Genomic DNA, 21,192 nt, shown 5'->3' on the forward strand with positions numbered 1-21,192 from the left:
TTTGAGACCAAGGAAGTCCATCACTCTGCCTGTGTTTTAGACCGAGCAAAAGAGCTGAGATACCCATAGGCACCTCTAGTCTCTTTTATCTTCTCCTTAAAGATGGAAATGGGTTACTAGAATCTGCAGTCATGTGAGGCCCTAGCTAAGCTGATGTATGGTAGTCCCTGCATCAAAGAGCTCATGTTCCACACAGATGACAGTAATGGTTTTATGGCCATGACTAACACAGAAGGAGTCTAACCAGTGTTCAAGAGAGCTCACGCTCACAGGGCACAAAAACAACCAAGTCCTTTTTCAGAGTGTGTGAAGAGCCCTAATGTGGAAAACAGGAACATAAGCAACAACACAAGAGTCATGGTGTGAATAGCCATGGCCAAGTAAAAGCTGTGTGTCTGTCTTGAGTCAGTAATCAGAGCACAGGCTGTGGAAAGAATCTACTAAGGTCTAGCGAAGAGATGTGAAACTTTGATCTTGCTCTACTGTTCAGTGAGTAGTTTCCTAAGTCTTGTTCCAATGGAGATGCTCCTCTCTGCTTACTATAATGATCTGGCAATTTGTACATATTGCCACTTCTATTTGAAGTACTATTCACAAAAGTCATCTTGGTAGACTCACAGTTGCTTGAAAGCTGTGCCACTCTTCCCTACTGAATAAAACACCATAGGTGGCAGGGCTCAGCACCATTCACAAGAAGTCTATGGGACAATTCCACTTTGGCTAAGTGATCAAGAGAACTAGTGGCTAGCTCATTGGGCCACCAGGGTCATGCTACCAGACACAAGCTAAATTACTGTTTCAGAGCATGTAGAGATACCTCAGAGGACCCCATGCTTTTGTGGATGATGACTTCAGTAACTCAGAGCTAAATAAAGTTGTTTCCATCATTCTTTATCTCTCCAGTAAGTATGGTCAATTGGTTCCAGAACTGAGCAGGGCATCCCATGAATGAGAACATATATATTCTTACATATTGCTCAAAAGAGTGTGTGTCAAAGCTCATAACTGACCACATTAGAACAAAGACTTGCTAAGGTATGCTCAACAAAATGTTATAGCCAGGGTCTGATTCTACCGGGCAAAGGAAAAGCAGTCAGTCCACTGACCAGTGAGGCTTGGGTATACACTACTCCCTTTACTTTGCAGGGTTACAGAACATATCCACATCAGAACCCAAAATGAAGAATCCACCCTTTTAAGCCTGCATTTTGTTCATATTTCTTACCATCCCTCACAATTATTTAATTGGGGAGTATGTTTTAAATGAAACATTACTTAGTAACTTCAGAATGCTGGGGAACTGGAAGAGTTGTATGAGAAAGACTTTGAAGAACACAAAATTACACATTTGAAATCACTACACGCACCCTCCTCCCCCTCCTCCTCCTTCTTCACCACTAAATCAATGTCCCTGTGTTGTCATCTTGATTGTACCCTTCAGTCACCTGGGAATAAGAACCCTCAACTGAAGAATTCTCCATATCAGTTTGGCCTGTGGCCATGTCTGTGAGGGATTGTTTTGATTGATGACAGATATGGGTCCGGCCCACTGTGGGCAGTGTCATCCCTAGCCAGGTGGACCTTGGCTGTATAAGAAAGCTAGCTGAACATCAGACAGCAAGTAGCATTCCTTCATGGCTCCTGCTTCCAGCTTGATTTCCTGCTTTTACTTTCATCACTGATAGCTGGTGATCTGGAAGTGTAAATGAGCTAAGGCCTTTCCTCCTCTAGTTGCCTTTACCCTGGTTTTTATCATAGCAACAGAGAGAGGGAGCCAACTAGAACAATGGAGCAGGCATGAAGGTGCCTGGAATGGTGAGTTAAAGTGTCACGGCAAGGGGGCGGGGCGGAGATTGGTACTTGAAGAAATGCCAAGCCTAGTTTGGATTCCATAAAATTGCCTCTCATCGTCTAAGGCAGTCAAGAATAAGTAGTATCGACTGAATGCATACTTCCTAATGGAACTGTCTGTGTGCATTAAATCATTTCTTCTGCACAGTTGCCATGTTACTCCCAGTGCACAGGGTGCTTGCACAACTTGCCCAGTTCAAACGTCTGGTGAAGGGATGGTAGAGCTGAAGCATGAGCTCTGGGCCTCTAAGGATCTTGCTCCACTTTGCAATACTTAACTCCTGAAAGGGAGACAGAATGCTAATGGCCCCAGGCCATGCCCAATCTCTCTGCTAGCAGAGAACAGCATGAACCTTGAGCTCTGCTCAGGTTGCTGCCCTAGCTTGAACACACAGTGACAGTGTGATTGCGGGTAAGCTTCTCACTTGTTCTGTGCTGAGTTCCTCATCTGTAAGATGAGGGAAATAGAATACAAACTCACAAGGTGGCTGTAAAGCAATAAGTGACTCACTTAAATAAAACAGTGAACACTGTGCCCGACTCACTGCACAACCCAAGTACACATTCACTGACATTGTCATTGTTAATGTCATTATTACCTTGACTGTTTCCATCCAACGTGGCTGTTTGACTTGATAGTACACCACTGAGTGATACTCGTTCATGGGCTTGTCCCCGGCTCCCACACAAATTGCGTTCTGAACAAGACAAAAATAGAGAGAAAAAACTATAACATTGCCATTAGCTGAGCTTGGGCAATTTTGACCCCAAGGCCAAGGCGAATCTTAGGATCAAAGAACAGCCTCCTCTTCACTAACCCTTCTGCCAGGCTCCTATGCTGACAGCTCTTCTACATTACGGATTTCTACACTGTCGTCCCCAGCCTGGAAGTGACAGCTGCTTAACTACAGACATTCTATTACCTCTCTTCTGAAATGAACTAGGTCCCGCCAGGCACAGATATGGCAGCATTGTTGTAAATGGTAACCATAACCAGTCTTGGAGTTACTGCATGCTGCCAGTCTTACTAATGCTGTCTGTGGCCTGAAAGTGAATGTCCATAACGTTTCCACACAGTAACCCCCTTCTGATGGACTCCCGAAGCAAATACACCATGGTCAGTGCATGCTTGTTTAGCAATGGGAAATGCAGCGACTTCACAGAGACACCTGGGTGACGGATCTGGAGAACAAGTCCGGCATGAGAGGCTGAGGAGGGTGATTCAGCAAGGCACAGACGAGCATTCTCTGGGCCATACCTAGGCCAAGCTCCAGATGAATGGGCATGATGGGAACTTTGTAGAAAAAGCGCTTAGGCAAGTTCACTGGTCACACTGGCAATGGGACATGGCAGAAGAGGGATGGAAAGACAGACAGACAGACAGATTACAGGAGGGGCATTTAAGTGCAGCTGAGGAAATCATGAAGGTTTCCTTGGAGATGAAGACAGTTGGGCATTCTAAGCTGGCTTTGTGTGGAAATGGGGGTGGGGGCGTCCTGAATGGAGAGAATGCAGAACAAAGTTGTCGGCCAAGGATTTTTGTTCTTTGCCATTAAAAAGATATTTAAATATTATTTTCTTTTTAAATTTAAATTTAAATTAGAAACAAGGTTGCTTCACATGTCAATCAGGTCCCTCTCCCTTTCCCTCCCCTCCTCCCACACCCTCCCACCAGACCCCCCCCAATAGCCCTTCCTTTACCCAGGGAGAGTGAGCCCCTCCAAAAAAAATTGCCTTCAGTGCTTCAGAAAGGATCAACAGCTCCTAACTCATTCCTTCCCCGTCCCTCACTTTTCTCCTCCCGCCTCTCTGTGTTCATTAAATCACTTTGGTCCTCAGTACAACATCCAAGCCAGGATCACCCAGAGAGGGCCCAGGTGTGGTTTCCATGCCACACCTTCCAATCTTTAACCTCAAGTCTCCAAACTTTTAGAAACATGATGATTGGTTTTGGGTGGCAATCTCTGAAACTATCAGCTGAGTGACTCTGGGGAATTTTCTGGTAAGTGAGGTCTCTCACCAGATTCCATGGGATGCTCCAATGGACCCTTGACCAGATTGAGTCACCAAAGCTGCCCACAGCTGAACAAAGTTACACTGTGGGAAAGAGGACCTTCCACTGACACTGAAATGAGCTCAGCTTCTTTGGGGGTTTGAATAAGAGTGGCCCCTACAGGCTCATATACTTGAATGCTTGATTTGCAGTTCATAGAATTGTTTGAGAAGAATTAGGGGGTGTGGTCTTGTTGGAAGAGGTATGACACTGGGGGTGGATGTTGAGGTTTTAAAAGTTCATACCAGGCCCAGTCTGTCTATCTGTCTCTCTCAGATGTAAGCTCTTAGCCTGCCTGTCTATTGCCATGCCCCCACCATGGTGCTCACGGACTCTAACTCTCTGGAACCATAAGCAAGTCCACAATTAAATGCTTTCTTCAGTACATTGCCTTAGTCAAGATGTCTCTTCACAGCAATAGGACAGTAACTAAGGCAACTTCAGTGCTGAATGATGGTACCTCTGACAAAATTCCCCATCAAATGGGACACCGAACCCTACTGGAACACCCCTTCTACAGAACAAAGATAGCCAAGCACTGGAAATGGAGGGAGATGCTGTTCACTACAGGAGGAAGCCTTGCAGAGCTTCTGGAAGCAATGTGTTGAAACATGCTTCCTAAAGGTTTCCACCGTTAGAGAGGACTCCATATACAGCACCTTATTAAGCCCTTACTACATGCCACCCAACTCAATTCAAACCTCACTCTGAAGACCTCTTCTGCTATAACCATTCTACACCTGGGTAAACTGAGGCTCTGAGTGTCAGAACTGGAACAACACCCCAGACGCACTAGCCCTTGTGCAGTGTCCCTTCTTTAACAGCTGACATGACTTCCATCCTACAAAGATTTATATTGGTGACATTTATGGGCTCACAGTTTCTGTAGCCTCAGTGACTCTCTTGTAGCCTATAAAATCTGAAAACACATATATTTCTCTGGTGAAACAGAAACTTCCTCATAGAAGACAACTGGATATCACAAAATCATCTTGATCGAGAATCTTTATGTACTAATGCCAGAGAAAAAGGTCTCGCTGCTATTCTGAGAATGGTGAAAACTGTCCTTGTCTCAACCCCCATACTTCAGAGACCAACATGAATACTGCAACTGTCAAGGGACAACCCTAGGGAGCCCACCCCTTGCTAATGAGCTTTTGCTAAGCGATGGCTCCTGGATGAGACATTCCTTCAAGGATGCTGCACCAAATAGGTTGCCTATGCTCCAATGGGTAGGTCTGCAGCATCAAATGAACTCTGCAGCTAAAGACATAAGGAGTGCATGAAGTTTGGAGAATGACGTGATGAAGGGAATCTAGGAAAGTTGAGGGGAGTAGATGGGGTAGATTTAATCAAACCACATTGTATTCATGTATGAAAAATCTCAATAAATAATTTTCTTAACTTTTTACAGAACTAAAGCACTCTGGCTAGGCACTGAATCCCTTTTTCAGGGATGATACATTAGTGCACGTGTCTCAGTAAGGTTTTATGCTTCATATTGCCCCATTCCCATGACCCTCAACTAATAAGAGCCTCTAGCTAGTGACAACAACTTCAGCTGAAAATCTGAGTTGGCATCAGGAAGCCTGGAGGCATTAATGCAGTCTTGACCTTGAAAAGTGATGTCTCATCAGGAGGACCCAGGGTCCTAACACATGCTCAGATTACTTCACAGAAATCATGTGAGAGCTGGACCACAGATGCGCATAGCTTTGAGAAAGAATGTGCTGTGCGCTGACAAGGCCACACGTGGGGAAATGACAATTAACACCTGCAGGTGGAATCGGAGCTGGATCTCACTATGCCTTCCTAATAAAATGGCCAAAGTAATGGACACCTATTATGCAGATTACCTCATCTCATCTGATATTCACAGGAGAAAGGTGCCATCACTGGCCCCATTCGGAGGGAGCTGATTCTAGACTCCTGGATGCAGAATCAGTCCAAGGTCCTTATGCTAATTCAGCATGCTCTGGGCTTTGAGTCTGGCTGCCTGGCCTCAGAGTCATGGTTTTCATGTGTTGTCACATTGTCCCCTACCTTTACCTGCTTGGCCTGGCAGCATCTCTGGAAACTATTTTCAGGTTGGGTTGCCTATTTGACCCCCTCAATTCCCTCCTAAAGTTTGCTTCAGCCATGATCAGCCATCTCTGCATACTGCTCTCCTGTTACCTGGTATTGAGTGCCTACCAATTTACCATATCTACTCTTGTGTTTAACTTGCAGCCCCACAAGAAGAGATTATATCTCCTGTTTTTGAGGATACAAGAACCTAACTAAGATCACAGGGATAATAGGATGGATACTGGACATTTGAACCCCGAATTTCTGACCCTAGAGCCTGTCATTTCATTAGCTTTTATACTATGATTCCACCTAAGCAAGGTCCTTGAGACCCCAAATGGGAGCTGGGGTATGCCTAACATACTGCCTATGGGGTCTGTTCTGCCGAAGAGGGCTAGAGAGAAATAACTGCTTTCAGAGGGACAATTTCCACAGGAACCCACCAATGTATTGGGAGCATTTGGATGTGCTGCATGACATTTAATTAGGCAGTAATATTCATTTCTGCAAATAGAGAAAGAAAAGCCTCCCACAGGCTTCCTCAGCAATTTTCCATAGTCACTCAACTGAACTCCTCCATAACTACACTAATACATGAAACTGCAAATTATCAACATACCACGAGGTTACCCTTCCTCTTCAGCCCTGATTTCCCACATGCCTGTCTGCAGTAAGTGTGTCTGTTGTCCCAGGTATGGCTTCAAGAGTGACAAAGCTACACAGAAGAATAGATCAGACACAGGCAAGTTGTCAATTTGCCTGTGAACTGTCCCTTCTAATTTGTTCTTTGCCAATATGGAAGGCAAGTAATACCAATATCAACAATGAGGCTGAGGTTTAAAAGCTCTCTGGACAGGTACTTGGGCAAAAATAATCTCATAGCAAGGATCTATACATTCACAAAATATAAATTTCCTTCCAGATAAGACATTCACATCTTCCTTTGTGTTCTTCCAAGCCAAGTGTGTCTCACCTGTTTTATTTTTCAGGAAAGAGTTAGCATCCAACAAAAGAGGGATAAAGCAGATGCTAGGGTTTCTCTCAAGCAGATGTTAATTAACTGTGGTGGTTTTAAGAACAAAAGAATAGTTGCAAACCCTTTACATTTAAAACTGATACCGAGTCTTCCCAGGGGTTTTGTTGAAGCAGCTAGAAGCCTCAATTTGAAACTGGAAATAAGTTGGATAATCTTCTTAACATATAGGCACGATAGTGAGGAGGATGGGGTCAACTCCCATCCCTGTCACCGTGCACTGCAGGACGGTTTTACTGCACAGGAGTTTCTGCTCTCCCTTTGTAAACTTGAGATGATAATGGGCATCAAACCACTACCTGGCCTGATACAGGTACTATTATCCTCAGGGTGCCAGTCATGCTTAGGCAGACGGTGCCAGTAGCAGGCCTGAGCTCCAGGCCCTCGGGCTAGGACTGATGGCTCACCCATCTACACACTCCCTCTCACTTTGCTGTCGGACTCCCTATAGGTGGCCTAGGAGGGATGTTTGCCCACGCTGTAACTTCTGATGAGCGCTGATCTCATTTTCAGCTAAGCATTCAGAAAGGAAGAATTCAGAAGCAAAATCCTCCCACACACTGGACACAACTGCTGACAATCTTAAAGGAAACATAAGCAAATAGATATAAACACACATGACAAAGATTGTACAGGACATATGCTGTGTAAATATAACCATGTGCTTTGCCTTCTTGAATTGCATGCTGCTAGTCCTCTGGAGACCAATTTGCGAGTAAGACTTTCCACCCAAATTTCTGGCTGAGTGCTGGGGAGTTGAATTAAGTGTTGAGAATGTCTGCTTTGAAGACATTCTGAGCCTCCACACCAGCCCAGGGCTCTGTATTGATCTTTACCATGGATTTTACCTGAATAAACTAGCTTGGGTTTCAGTGAAAACATTTTAACTGCAAAAAAGATAACCTATAAACAAGCACTGGAACACACACACACACACACACACACACACACACACACACACACACACACACACACAAGAATGTAGAAATACACATTGAAGAATGCTTAGATGAAAGACTATCTGACAGGAGGTCTTATTAGACCATAGTTCACTAAGCATGCTACAAGGTATAGATCGGTCGTGTGACTCTTCCTCCTCCCTAACACTCTGATCCCTTAGAGAACAGATGTTTATGATCAGCCCCCCAGCCCAGGTTCTGTCACTTAGAAGACTGGCATCCCTTACAGGCAGCACTTTGCCATCTTCTGAGCACACACACATAATCACTTCCACGTTCCGCTGTGTAGTCTTGTTGTACTTGTCAAAGTCACCTTGTAGGAGAGTGATGTAGATGTCATTCCTGACATCCCCTGAGGATGAAGAAAAGACAAGGGTTAGAGTCAGACACTGGCTAGCCTCGGAGACTGAGGAGAGGAGGAGGAAGGACCATTAATAAAATCAACATCAGGGAAGTTTAGAAAGGGCATTTTTAAGCTGACAGGAGGGAGATAGAAGCTAGGGTAGGAGTGCTAGAAAAAAACCGGCAGCAGAAATTGAGGTAGAGTGGTCAAAATTGGCCATGTTGTCTCTGATAAGATAGTTTAATTTTCATCCTCTAGTGACACCTTCTGGGAAGGGAAGGAAAGCACCAAGTGAAATGATCTTGGTCCACAACCGCAGAGTGTGGTGCATCCATAGACCACTTGGTTGCACAAAAGTGGGGTTCAGGGATTTCCCATTTATCACAGAGCCCAAGGGTAAAGGGTGAGAAGCACAGGGTTTCCAGGAAGGAGGTACAAAGTAGAAACTGAGAGAGACTTCAAGTAGAGCAGTTATGAATAAATCCTAGGACAGGCCCCACCCTGGACTGCCTTTCAACTTCACAAGAGAAAAGGATGTGTCAGAGGGGGTGATGCAAGTTGAAGCTAAGAATGAGGCTGAGGTCCAGAGGGGCATTTTGAAAGAGTGTCATTACATGATCACCCTTTTGAAAAGCTTGCATGCATATCTTGAATGTATTTATAGTAGTGGTTAGAACTGCACCAAAAGACTTGAGGGGACTCTTAACCACTGAACACCTTCTGTGCTGTTTGAATCTGTTACTACAAGCATGAGACCTTCAGAAAATAAAATTCAAGAGAGTGACAATACCCCCAGTCCCAGATAGAATAAGATTGCTCTATATGTAGTAAAATAAAGATGCCATTCATGCTGAGTTACTGAATGACAAAGCAAGTTGCATAGCTCCATAAAGCTTCTATTAAATAAAGTTTATGTCTGTAAAGTATGGCTGAGATGGAGTGTATGTCTGTATATTTCCATGTTTGTCTTTACTTTGAGAATGCAGAGAAATTTCTGTATATGAAAATTTTGTTTTGCATGCTTTTGTTCAGGCAGAGAAGTAAAGTAAAAGGGGTTGACATTTAAGAAGATAACGAATGATACAAGCTGGACTCCTCACCCCTGCTACTGTCCCTGCCCCAGAGGAAGGTCACTGCAGCTGTGTCCCACCTGGCATGATGATCTCTGGGAAGCCCAGCTTCCGGGCCACCACAGTGGTTCTGTCCACTAAGTGCGGGTAGTCTTTGCGGATCTGAGTGATGTCGCCCACCAGCATCTTCATGGTCACCCACAGACCTAGAAGGGAACAATCACCATGAACACTCACATCTCTGCAGCACTCTCTCTACCCTCTCACCACCTCTCCTCCATGGCTCCAGATACACTCACATATGCAGCAACCCAGCCCCATGAGGCTGTACAGTTAGCATTGTTGGTTATAGCCTTCTTAAAGAAGACAGGATATCAGCCATCTGTCTCACAGGTCCTACCTCATTTTCTGCTGCTGGTTTCTTCTAGCACTCCTACCCTCCTACAGGATTTGGGGAAGGATGAAATCAAACGTGTAACTTAAACTGCCTGACACACGGGGCCTAGCTCTTCCTTTCTTCATTAGGCATGAAGGAAACGCCCATCCTATGCTTCAGTGGGCGGTCTGTGTTGCTATAGAGTGCACGCTCTTAGGCGTCCCGCTGTACTATCTGGATCCAGGACTTGGATCCATTTATGAATGCATCAGAGGCTCCTGGACTGCAGTTAAGTTCAGCATACTTGTACTCTGACTGATGACTCCATACCTTGTCCTCCACTGTCCCCCTTGGAAGCTGTGACTTTGCCCAAAAGGCTATGAAGGAAATCGTTTTCAGCTGAGACCCTGGAAAGGAAAGGAGAGCACAAACGGTCACATGGTACCCCCATGGAGTTTCCATCTTGTGTCCCACATTGGTACAGGGAGCACCCCAGCATGACTTAGTATAGTCAGTCTGCCTGTGTCAGCTCGACTCAAACAGATGGCTTTGAAACCTGAGAAAAACCAATAACGCCACCACAAGTAGTAGGCATTCGTGTGCCAGAAAAGATCCCCAAGTCTTTAACATGAATGTCTTCTCTGGAAGGTGACAAGAACTTCAGTTGCTCCTGTAAGAACTAATCACTCGCCTTCACTAGGGTCACTGGCCCAGTTACCTAGAGATCTTTGGGGGTGCTTAATCTTGACATTGCTCTCAATGTGGAGTCATTTTCAAACAAGGAAAAGATAAAACCTTTGTTATGCCTGCTTCTCCTGTCACAGATATACATGTGGCTTCCATGGAGGAGCTCCCAACGGGCTGCTCCTTCACAGCTCCGTGGCTGGCCCCTGTTACACTTATAATTAAGGCCTTAAGCTTTGGTTGATTATCTGCTTAATTGCCCATCTGAAGTATAAGCTCCAGGAAAGCAGGTCACATTGACCTTGTTCGCCACTTCACCCCCATGCCTGGCACTCTTCCCTGGGGCTGCGGTAAAGTCCCCGGATCACTAGCAGGTCAGGATGCTCTATCTTGGGGGGCCCTGCCAGCCTGCCCCCTTACTAAGGGTAGGGGACCAGTTTGCCCATGGCTGCAGAGAGACGGGGATGGGCAGCTTGGAGAGTGACAGGAATGACTTACGGATGAAAGGGGATAAAGTGCTGCTTTTCCTCATCACTCTCCGCTTTGCCCTTGATGATGTCCGTGATGTCCATAACTAGAAAGACAAAGGAAGCGAACTAATAGTTAAGTCAGGCAGAGGTGATGAGAAGGGTGGATTGTAAGGAAGGAGAGAAGGGGACAAACATCGGAGGGAGGGTCCCAGGATGTGGCAGAGGGCAAAGGAAATGGTTAGACAGGTGGCAACAGAGTTAAGCAGCAAGGTTCTTGTTGGATGTGTATACTGAATCTCTTTTGTGCCCACAAAATCCATGGGTAGGGACTCTCTGTAGGATCTGAGCATCTAATGGTATCTCCTCTATTCATGACTGTGCCCATGGCATAAACATAGAGTTGTTGAACCCATGAATCTTGCCAACTGATTTCATAGCCAATATACAAGTGTACCAAGGATGACTGGAAAGCAAGAGGACATGTGATGGCAAAAGAAAGACTCACCCAAGGTGACAAATGGGTGAGATACAGAAATTGGAAAGGATTCATGATTTAAAACTTATAATTTTATGATTTTGAAATATTTGTTTTAGTATTTATTCATATGTATATATCTGTGTGAATGTACATGTATGTGGGAGTATTGCAGAGGTTTGAAGGTATCAGCTACCCTGGAGTTGGAGTTATAGATGATGTGGGTGCTGGGAACTGAACTCTGGTCCTCTGGAAGAGCAGCAAGCACTCTTAACCACTGAGCCATCCCTCCAGACTCTCCCCACAAAATTTATCTTTTAGTAATAGGAAAAATACTAGTATATCCAATTGCAGTGCCATGGGTATTTAAATTGTCTTTTGAGAAAAATACCCTTTAGTTGAAATAAAGTGGGTTAATTAAAAAAGAAAATATATTAGGTAAATAATAGTGCCTTCCACTAATAGCCAAATAGTACATAAACCACAAAAGTAGGGCAGGAATGGGGAATCTTTGGGTGTGCTCACAGCTATGGCCGGGGGGAAAGGTGGTGGGCTTGACTCCCGGCGGCACACAAGGACCCTGCGGTGCCCTCACTCTCTGAATGTCCTTTTTCATCTGGAATTCAGACGGATGGCATGACTCACTCTGTGTAACTGCATTTCCTATCCTGGATATATTTTTTTCAAAATGATTTGCTCCCCATAATTAGATCCAGCCGTATTGTTCTTCCTTTTTCACAAGCGCTAGGGAGCTGAGGCGCCAACTGCTCAGACTGCGCCGCGCTCCTGGGTGCTCTGGGCCAGACCTTAGGACCACATTATTTGCTGGGCTTATCATAAATCTGGACTCAGTCACCAGTGACTTCAGTTAGCCGCCACAAATGTAGTTATTAAAGGCTGCTCGGCCCAGATTTTGCAGGGGCAAAGCTGTAGAAATAATATTTAAAATTCAGCCATATAAAATGTGTGCTATAATAAAATGTAACCGCAGACATCAGTCATCACCTGCCACCCCAAAGGGCCTCCTCAGCCCCTGGGTACACTTCTTGGTATTAGTGTCCTTAAGATCCATCTTCCCGATTCGGACTATTTGGCAAATCAAGTAAATCTTATCCCTGTTGAGGTCTTTGTTTCCAAGATCCTGTAAGGGCAGGAAAGAAAACAGTTGCAATTCTGCGTGTTTAGTAAAAACAAGTAAAATGGGAACAAACCAGTGGTCATTTCTAAGGAGTGTGTTTACCACTGTAGTGTCACCATCAGTCTTAGAAAAGGTAGAAACTGAGGTCACCACACCCTTTGGACAGATAAGGAAGGAAAGACCCAGCTGAAACCCTGAGTGGCAGGACTCTTGAGACTCCATCCTGCACCTCCTCATCTGGTCCCTGATGGACCTCTAAGAGGATGCTATTTTTACATCCTCCCTTTCCCCTGTAAAAACACTTCCTCCAGATCATGACCTTGGTTCTTGGCGACTCTGGGATGGGGATTAGTGACTGAAACAGCATCACAGAGGCATGCCCTGAGCCTCTCAGCATCCTACTGCAGCGTATTTAGGTTTCCCATCTTCATTGGGCCTCCTGCCAGCTAGGATGAGCTGGGGCAGAAACAGGAAGACAAGCTATTATGTTGGCTTAAAGAGTCAACCCTGGGCCTGCCCTTGCTGGGGAGCAGCTTACCCTCTGAGTTAATTCTCTTGTGAGCTTATGCTCAGGGGACAAGCTACCAGATCACACCAGAGCCAGGGCCCAGACGGAGCAGCCAGCCTCTCACTGTGAGTGGTGTGAGAAGGGACTGCAGAGGGGGGAGTCTCTGGGACTAAGACATGATCCACATCTCCCTACAAGAACTGTGCTGATTTGGCTAAGCTACGATACATAACTGGTCCAGAACTAGTCTCAATGTTGCTATGAAGGTATGAACCTTCTCAGTTGACTTCAGTAAATGAGGTTCTCTTCCATAACATCCATAGACCATGTTTAAGGTCTTCCTAACAAAACCCGTTTTCTTACAAAAGGAGAAATTCTGCTCAAAACTGTACTCTACAAGTTCTGAGTTTCCAGCTGTCTTGCTTCCCAGAAGATTGAAGCACCTATCTTATAGACTGTTGCTGAAACCCCTGGGTCACAAAGGGTTGTCCTTTCACCAGCTGGCAGAGTGGACAATGGCTCCTACATCACTGGGGTCAGGGAGAAAGAAAGGGCAGAAGTACAACAGTAACCTGAGATAGCCCACTGCACCTGCACCCTCTCTGACCCTGAAGGATCTGCTGGACTCCTCCAACCACTCACTCTAGAACCTCCTGAGAGCTCATCTTTGGAAGCCAGGCTGATTATTTTTTTAATTTCTCATCCCCCAACAACTCTAATAGCTCCCTGTTTCCTACCCCATTAGTGCTCATCTTTCCAAGTTGACATGAAAGGGCTAGACATAATACACCCAGCTGTCCTCTCCAGCTGATTCTTCACTATTCTCTCTATTTTTATCCACAAAGATTGCTTTGTTGCTCTTGAGACATACAATACTCTCTCTCTCCCTGCATCTTTCTTTCTAAACACACCTCCACCCCAAATGCCTGCCTCTTATTCCTCTGTATAATCAAGTTCTCTCCATCCTTAATGCCCTCGGTCATTTATTAGGAACGCCATTCTTAATTACTTCTCGCCGATGTCAAGATTTTATTTTATATTTTGAAATATTTGAACTGCTGTCTTTGGGGGACATTCAGGAACCACAGAGACCTTAACACCTAAAAGGTTTTTACCAACAGACACCTGTGCTGAAGTCCTGACCCCAGTACTTCATAGCACAACTACATTTAGAAAGCAGCCTCTGAAAAGATAATGTAGTTAAAACAAAGTCATTAGAGTGGGTTAATTCAATATGACGCATGTTTTCACAAGCCCAGGCTAGGAGACACATACACACACACATGAACATTCACATGTACTCACACATGCTCACATGCATGCATGCACAACCATGAAAAAAGGAAGAAGGGTGCTGTGTACAAAGCAAAGACTGCCCTCTGACAAACTAACCCAGCCAATACATTGCTGCCAGACGTACGGTCTCTAGAACAAGGAGAAAACAAATGTCTGTTAAGCCAGCCAATCTATGAAGTTTTGCTACAGCAGCGCTGGCAGACTAACACACTAGATACACTTGTAAGCTTCTGAGACACTATCTCCTCTCCCTGTACCCCAAGGAGAGATGTCACTTGTCCTTAAAGGAAAATACAGTTCTTGAAGAACTGTTTGGGAGGACCCCTGGTTCTAACAATCTGAATATTCTATACCCTACAGCAAACCGCCTGAACACAAGCTTCACAGCCCAGGTAGAAGTATTGGGATGGTGTGTAGACAAGCAATGCTTACTGAGAATGTAGGCTCCAGTATAAGACTGCCCCCACCCCAGTCACTTCTATTCTTGTCTTACAAAATTCCAACACTGGGGGAAAATTGAATAATAGAACTTATAATAAGCATCACCTGCTATTAACAACAGGTGCATTAGCATTGCCTTTCCCTTCCCAGTCCTAGTTCCTGCAGCTTCAGACTGAGCTAAAATGTAGGAGACCTCATGATATACCCCCATTTCCCTACTGCAGGCCAAGGAAGAGAAATTCTTAGGCAGCAGATGGAGGAGACATCAGTAATCTACCAGACCCATATGCCAGCTTTCCAGGCCCAAGAAGCCACAATCCTGACCTCAAATAGGAGACCAGAAAGAGAAAACATCCAGAGGGTACAGAAGGCCAACTAGTGCCACAGCTGCCAAGTGCTATCTCATGTCCAACTTAAGGAAACATCACTGTGACACTCATTTGAAAGTGGCTCACAGTCATACAACATCATGTCACCCCGTTTTAATTACCCTTGTATTTGGATTGCTTTCTGACATTGCTACTGTGTCTTTACTCATTTATTGTTCACTTTGTTTTAATAACATTTTATTTTATGTTAATTAATTAATTAATTTTATTTTTAAAAATTCTACCTTCCTGCAGTCTGGGAAGGAAGAGGATGCTAACGTGCCTGGTTATCATAGTGGGCAATGTTTATTCTGAGATCCATTGTTCTGCTTCCTCCCAAATGTTTGGATTTTGTGAGACCAAAGTATAAGGGTTTTTCATAAAACTAATAAAAAATTAATTTATTTATGTCAATTACTATTAATAATTTATTATTATTTCAGGACCCCCACTAGTGGACCTGAAAGCAAAGGCCTCATCAGCTTACTTGATGCTGTACCCTAGCAACGGGCACCAAGCTTACATGTGGCTCTTGAATCCATACAAAACACAAGAACACTCTAACCTTTCATATTCCCAAATGAAGTTGTCAATCATCTCAGTAGAGGGAAGCATCAGTCTGTCCAACCAATCAACTGAAGGTCTCAAGTTCACCTGTTCCTCGGAGCAGATGTGTAGCACCATAGAATTTCGTGAAGCCAGGATCCCATTGTCACTAATCCTGTGTGACACAAACTTGCCCATGCCCTTTCCTTCATGCTCATATCATGGCTTAGTCCTCTGTACAGTGAAGAACTGATTAATTCCCTGCCTTTCCCCATCTTGTGAAACATATGTCTCCCAGTTTAATCACAAAGCCCTGTGGGACTCTCCTATTTATCAAAAAAATAAATAGGCTCCTCCTTCTAACTAGTAATAGATATACAAGATTGGATCACATTTGTATATGCCAAGAAAACTCTGTCTAAGCAATTAGGACCTACGATCCCATTCCATGCCTCTGGCCTATTTTTTCAGGAAATAACAAATAAAATAAATCAACTATACCCCAATCTAATCACAATGTAACATAAGACACTACACTTAATGGGCTGTAACAGGAAAATTATTGTAGAGCAAGGTAGGTTAATCTAGCATGTCGGTCACTTCTGGATCCAACTCATCAGTTTGGTCAATGCCGAAACCCATCCCTGCTCCTCCTCCATAATTTCCCTCTCTAATGCAGGCAATGGAGCACAAAGGCACTCAGTCTTCTCCCCAAAAAGAGCTTACAATGTTTGTATCCTTAGTGAAGAAAGGACGGGTGACAGGGGTCTCTGCTGGAAATTATAACCCTTATCTCATTCTGTTCACTGTGTCCCCTACTGAGAGCTAAAGGGTCAAATTAACTCTCAGAAATAATCCACCCAAATACCAATTGATTTTATCCTTCTATGTATAAGTCATGTTAGTTAAGTATTAGTATTTGAAAGGATGGTCCTATGGACTTGCCAGGTCTTTGGTTACCTATGGCTTAATTATATTCATAATGTCCAGTTAACTAAGGAAGTCAATGTTCTTGAAAGATCCTATTTTTTTCTGATGTATTTTAGAAGTGTTTTCAGGCCTGAACCAAAGAAAGAAAATTAGATTCACTGTGAATTAACTGGAAATACAAAACTAGTAGCTTCTGTGCCCCGGTCAACTACCCATTGCTGATTGGGGAGGTACACTTGCTTGGATGGCCCTGTGTTGTCTGTGTGTACAGTAGTAAGAAAGATAGAGAGGGGAAGAGAAAAGGAGAAGACACATCTTCCCAGTGACATCCTCGGGATACACAATGACTCCATGACTCTACATAAAGCCTAGAACATGACTCTTCATGGAGCCCCTGCTCCATCCTGATTGATGCCCAACTAGCCTCTTTCCCAAGGCCAGATCATCGGGTGTGTAGAGCACAGTGGACAGAGAATGCACACTCACCGTGAAGACTACCTTCAGGTTATTGAGCATCTCGATCTCCTTGGGGAATCCTTTGCTGCCCCATCGCACCAGATAGTTCTCACTGTGGGAGGAAGAGTGACAACCTGTTTCAGATGGGGCATCTATTCATGATGCATGAGCATCAGCTATGTTTCCAGAACTGTAGTGGCTTCTGGAGACATGACAGTATTTGAGAAAGAGCATTTCCTCTGAAGGATAGGTTATGTTGGGAAACAAGCGTTAAGTAGGGGAGGAATTATGAACATATGTGTATCCATGCACACCTTTCCTCCCCAACTGCTAAGAACATTCTGGCACAGCTGCCTAGTATTTTTGCTGAGCATCTGTATTCTGTCGAGGTTATTGACAAAGTCAGAGATGAGAAAGAATAGGATTTTAGCAGGCTCTGCAGAACACCAAGAACACGTACTGCTCCATTTCCAACCTGCTCTCCTTCTGAGACTGAATCAGGATTTGGATTTTTGAAGTTATCTTTTGTGTGTACAACTGTTTCCACTAAGAAAACATCTTACTGAGATGGAACACACAGTTGTTACCTTCAGCATATTTAAATAAACTATTCTAATGTTATTTGACAACTACATAATAATTATATGCAAGTGTGTTATAAAGGAAGCATTCTAGATGTTGCAAGAATGCACGTTGAAAAGACCTGCCTTACACTTAAGAAAGTGCTCAATATTCCTAGCCATCAGGGAAATGCAAATCAAAACAACTCTAAGATACCATCTTACTCCTGTCAAAGTGGCTAAAATCAAAAACACCAATGACAGCTTATGCTGGAGAGGATGTGGAAAAAGGGGAACACTCCTCCATTGCTGATGGGAGTGCCAACTTGCACAACCACTTTGGAAATCAGTATGGAGATTCCTCAGGAAAATGGGAATCAGCCTACCACAAGACCCAGCAATTCTACTCTTAAGCATATACCCAAACGATGCATATTCATACAACAAGGATGTCTGTTCCACTATATTCATAGCAGCATTATTTGTAATAGCGAGATCCTGGAAGCAACCTAGATACCCCTCAACTGAAGAGTAGATAGAGAAAATATGGTACATTTACACAGTGGAGTACTACTCAGCGGAAAAAAAAATAATGGAATCTTGAAATTTGCAGGCAAATGGACGGCACTAGAAGAAACCATCCTGAGTGAGGTAACTCAGTCACAAAAAGACAAACATGGTATGTACTCACTCATATATGGATTTTATACATGGATCAGGGGAGTACCAGCCTACAGTCCCACTGCCAGAGAGCCTGGGAAACAGAACCTTCAACCAATGACTGATGGAAGCAAAGGCAGATACCCACAACTAAACACTGAGCTGTACTCAAGGAACCCAGTGACAGAGAGGGAGGAGTGATGAGCATAGGGGTCAAGACTGGGCTTGTTTAATCCACAGAAACAGCTGACCTGAATAAGAGGGAGCTCTTGAACCCCAGACTAATGACTGAGAGGCCAGCATGGGACTTATCCAGACCCCCTAAATTTTGGTGTCAGCAAAGGAGGCCTTGGCAATCTATGGGGCCTTGGGTAGTCGATCAGTATTTATCCCTGGCATATAAATAGACTTTGGGTGCCCATCCCACAAGGAGAGATGCTCTCTCAGCCTGGACTCTTAAGGAAGGGCCTAGGCCCTGCCCTGGATGAAATGACAGACTATGGACAACCCCCATGGAGGGCCTCACCCTCCCTGGGGAAAGGAGTGGGGATTGGGGGGTTGGTGGGAGGACATGGGAGGAGGGGAGGGAGAGGGAGCTAGTATTGACATATGAAGCAACTTTGTTTCTAATTTAAATTTAAAAGTAAAAAAAAAGACACACAAAAACAAAAAACAGAAAGAAAGAAAGAAAGAAAGAAAGAAAGAAAGAAAGAAAGAAAGAAAGAAAGAAAAGATCTGCCCTAGTCTAGGTGGTTAGAGACATCTTTGCTAAGGGAAACACATGTAATCAAATTGAGCATGGAATAGAAAAGGTTTCAGGTGAGGCAAAGATGTATGCAAAGGTCATAGAGGGAATCTAAGAAAGAACTTTAACAGTTAAATGGTATGAGAAGTAGTATATGGAGACCCAGAGTAAAAGGCCTTGTAGATCATTTGATGGATCAGGGGGTATGAGCACTTGCTTCTCTTACAAAGGACCCAGGTTTAGTTCTCAACACCCACATGCAGAAGCTCATATAGGCAGACACCCTCATCTGGACTTTGCAGGCATCTTCACAAACATGGTGTGCATACAAATAAGCATACATACATGTGGAATAAAACAAACTTTAAAAAATTCTAAATTAATGGAAATTCACCGAAAAACTGCATGATGGGATGGTGACAACCTATCACTCAGAGATCCCCCAAGACTTAGGCATCATCGTTTTCCATCTGACCCCTACTGACAACCACATATACTCCATGTGTTTAGGACTACCTGGCCCACCCAGGCCAGAAAGACTGAGGGGTTCAGCTCTAATGTTACTTAGAAGCATAGTACATTTTGCTTAGTTGAGTCATTAGATGTTCTCTACCATCCAGAAGCATACAGTTGGTGCCAAGTAAATGCCCACTAGTTAATAAAACTAACATAATAATATAACCAAAGTCATTTCAGTAGGCATCATAAAAGAATTCAACCAGGTGAAAGAAAACTCTCTCCCCACCTATCACCTTCCCTCCACTCAGAATGGTATTTGCTTGTTTGTTTGAAGTTTTATTATCAGCTTATTGTTTTTGTTTTTTGCTTTTTCTGAAAAAGTGGGTGTTGAAGCCAGGGGCTTGCACATGCTAGGTAAGTACTCAACTGTAGAGTTGTACCCTCGATCCTATTGTTATTGCTAATTTTGAGACAGGTCTTGCTAAGTTTCCCAGGTGTCCTTGAACTCACAATCTTCTTGCCTCAGTCTCCAGGATAGCTGAGATGACAAGCCTGCTCCACCCAGCCGGACTTACTCTCAATGTTAACCAGGGTAGCTGGAACAAAACTAAAGAAGGACATGGAACCGAGTGCATGTGGCCCAGCCTTTAATCAATCAATCATCAAAACACAATCAAATTAAGTGTACAATTTCATATTATTTTTCATTTTTTGTAAGAGCTAAAATTTTCAGTAGGATTGATATAGCAAAATATCCAAGAAGGCTCTATCAAAAAATATTTAATGATTTCCTTTGGTTACTTATGGATTGTTCTTATTGAAGTACCCCGGTTCTGCCCAGTACCTTTCATCACATGTAGCAATCCCCTTGCTGACCAGCTTGCTGCATCTAAACAGCAGGCACCAGCAATTTCCTTCAGAGAGAAATGTAATCATAAATAAGAAAAGCAATTTAGAGGGCTGAACTGCTCTCATCCATTCTTGCTCAAAAAGAGCTGATGATAGAATCTGAAGGCTTGAGCCACTGACACAGGTGAGGGGTAGGAAGGATTGTCCCATCCTCGTAAACTCTTGGGGACGTAAGTTCAGAACTGGCCTCATGTCTACACTGCTGTGTTTTTGTCCTACAAAAATGTATTTTTAATTTCCAACCAGATCTCTTTGGGGGATGCTGGGAACCTGGCCACAAATGGTCCTGACATGGAAAGACCAGTACCAGACAAGTTGGCTCCAGTCCACATCTGAGGCCCCACAAAGGAGGCCTTAACTTCTGGGACAATAGGTTAACAGTGGCTAGAGTGGGCAGGAGTGGAGATTTCACTTTGAGAAAAAGAGCATCTAAGCCAAGTCAGACTAATACAGGGAGTGTTCCAGACCCCTCTTCCATGCTCTGTTTTCTCTTGTTTTGCATTTTCATGATCTTGGTGCTTTTCCCTCCCCCCACCTGCTCTTCCTAAGGGCTGCCCTGTGTCCCTGGCAATCTCAAAGGAATCACTCAGACATGTCCCATCGAGCGCATCATCTGGGGTGGTACATCAGAGAGCAAAGTGGCCATCTCAATGATCTATTGCCTCCCTCCACAAAGCTGGCTAAGGCCATCCACCACTGAGTGAGCCAGAGGGGCCAGGCACCCTCACCAATGCAGACTCAAGCTGTCAAGTATCGAAGGGACACAGAGGTCCTAACAGTGCTGTCAATACCCTT

At 44.2% G+C, this 21,192-nt stretch overlaps 1 protein-coding gene across 1 annotated transcript in view; it reads right to left on the reverse strand.

The window, feature by feature from the left end:
- Dock2 (dedicator of cytokinesis 2) overlaps nt 1–21,192 on the reverse strand; it is a 409,830-nt gene that overhangs the window by 329,080 nt on the left and 59,558 nt on the right. Inside the window, exons 9-15 of the mRNA XM_040748446.1 lie at nt 17,095–17,176; nt 12,387–12,522; nt 10,935–11,010; nt 10,083–10,159; nt 9,457–9,582; nt 8,191–8,315; nt 2,451–2,549 (exon numbers count right to left, since the gene is read on the reverse strand). Coding sequence (XP_040604380.1) covers nt 2,451–2,549; nt 8,191–8,315; nt 9,457–9,582; nt 10,083–10,159; nt 10,935–11,010; nt 12,387–12,522; nt 17,095–17,176 — 721 coding nt within the window. The remainder of the gene's footprint in view (nt 1–2,450; nt 2,550–8,190; nt 8,316–9,456; nt 9,583–10,082; nt 10,160–10,934; nt 11,011–12,386; nt 12,523–17,094; nt 17,177–21,192) is intronic.

This window comes from Mesocricetus auratus, unplaced genomic scaffold (assembly GCF_017639785.1).
Source record: "Mesocricetus auratus isolate SY011 unplaced genomic scaffold, BCM_Maur_2.0 Super-Scaffold_100007, whole genome shotgun sequence".
Lineage (NCBI taxonomy): Eukaryota > Metazoa > Chordata > Mammalia > Rodentia > Cricetidae > Mesocricetus > Mesocricetus auratus.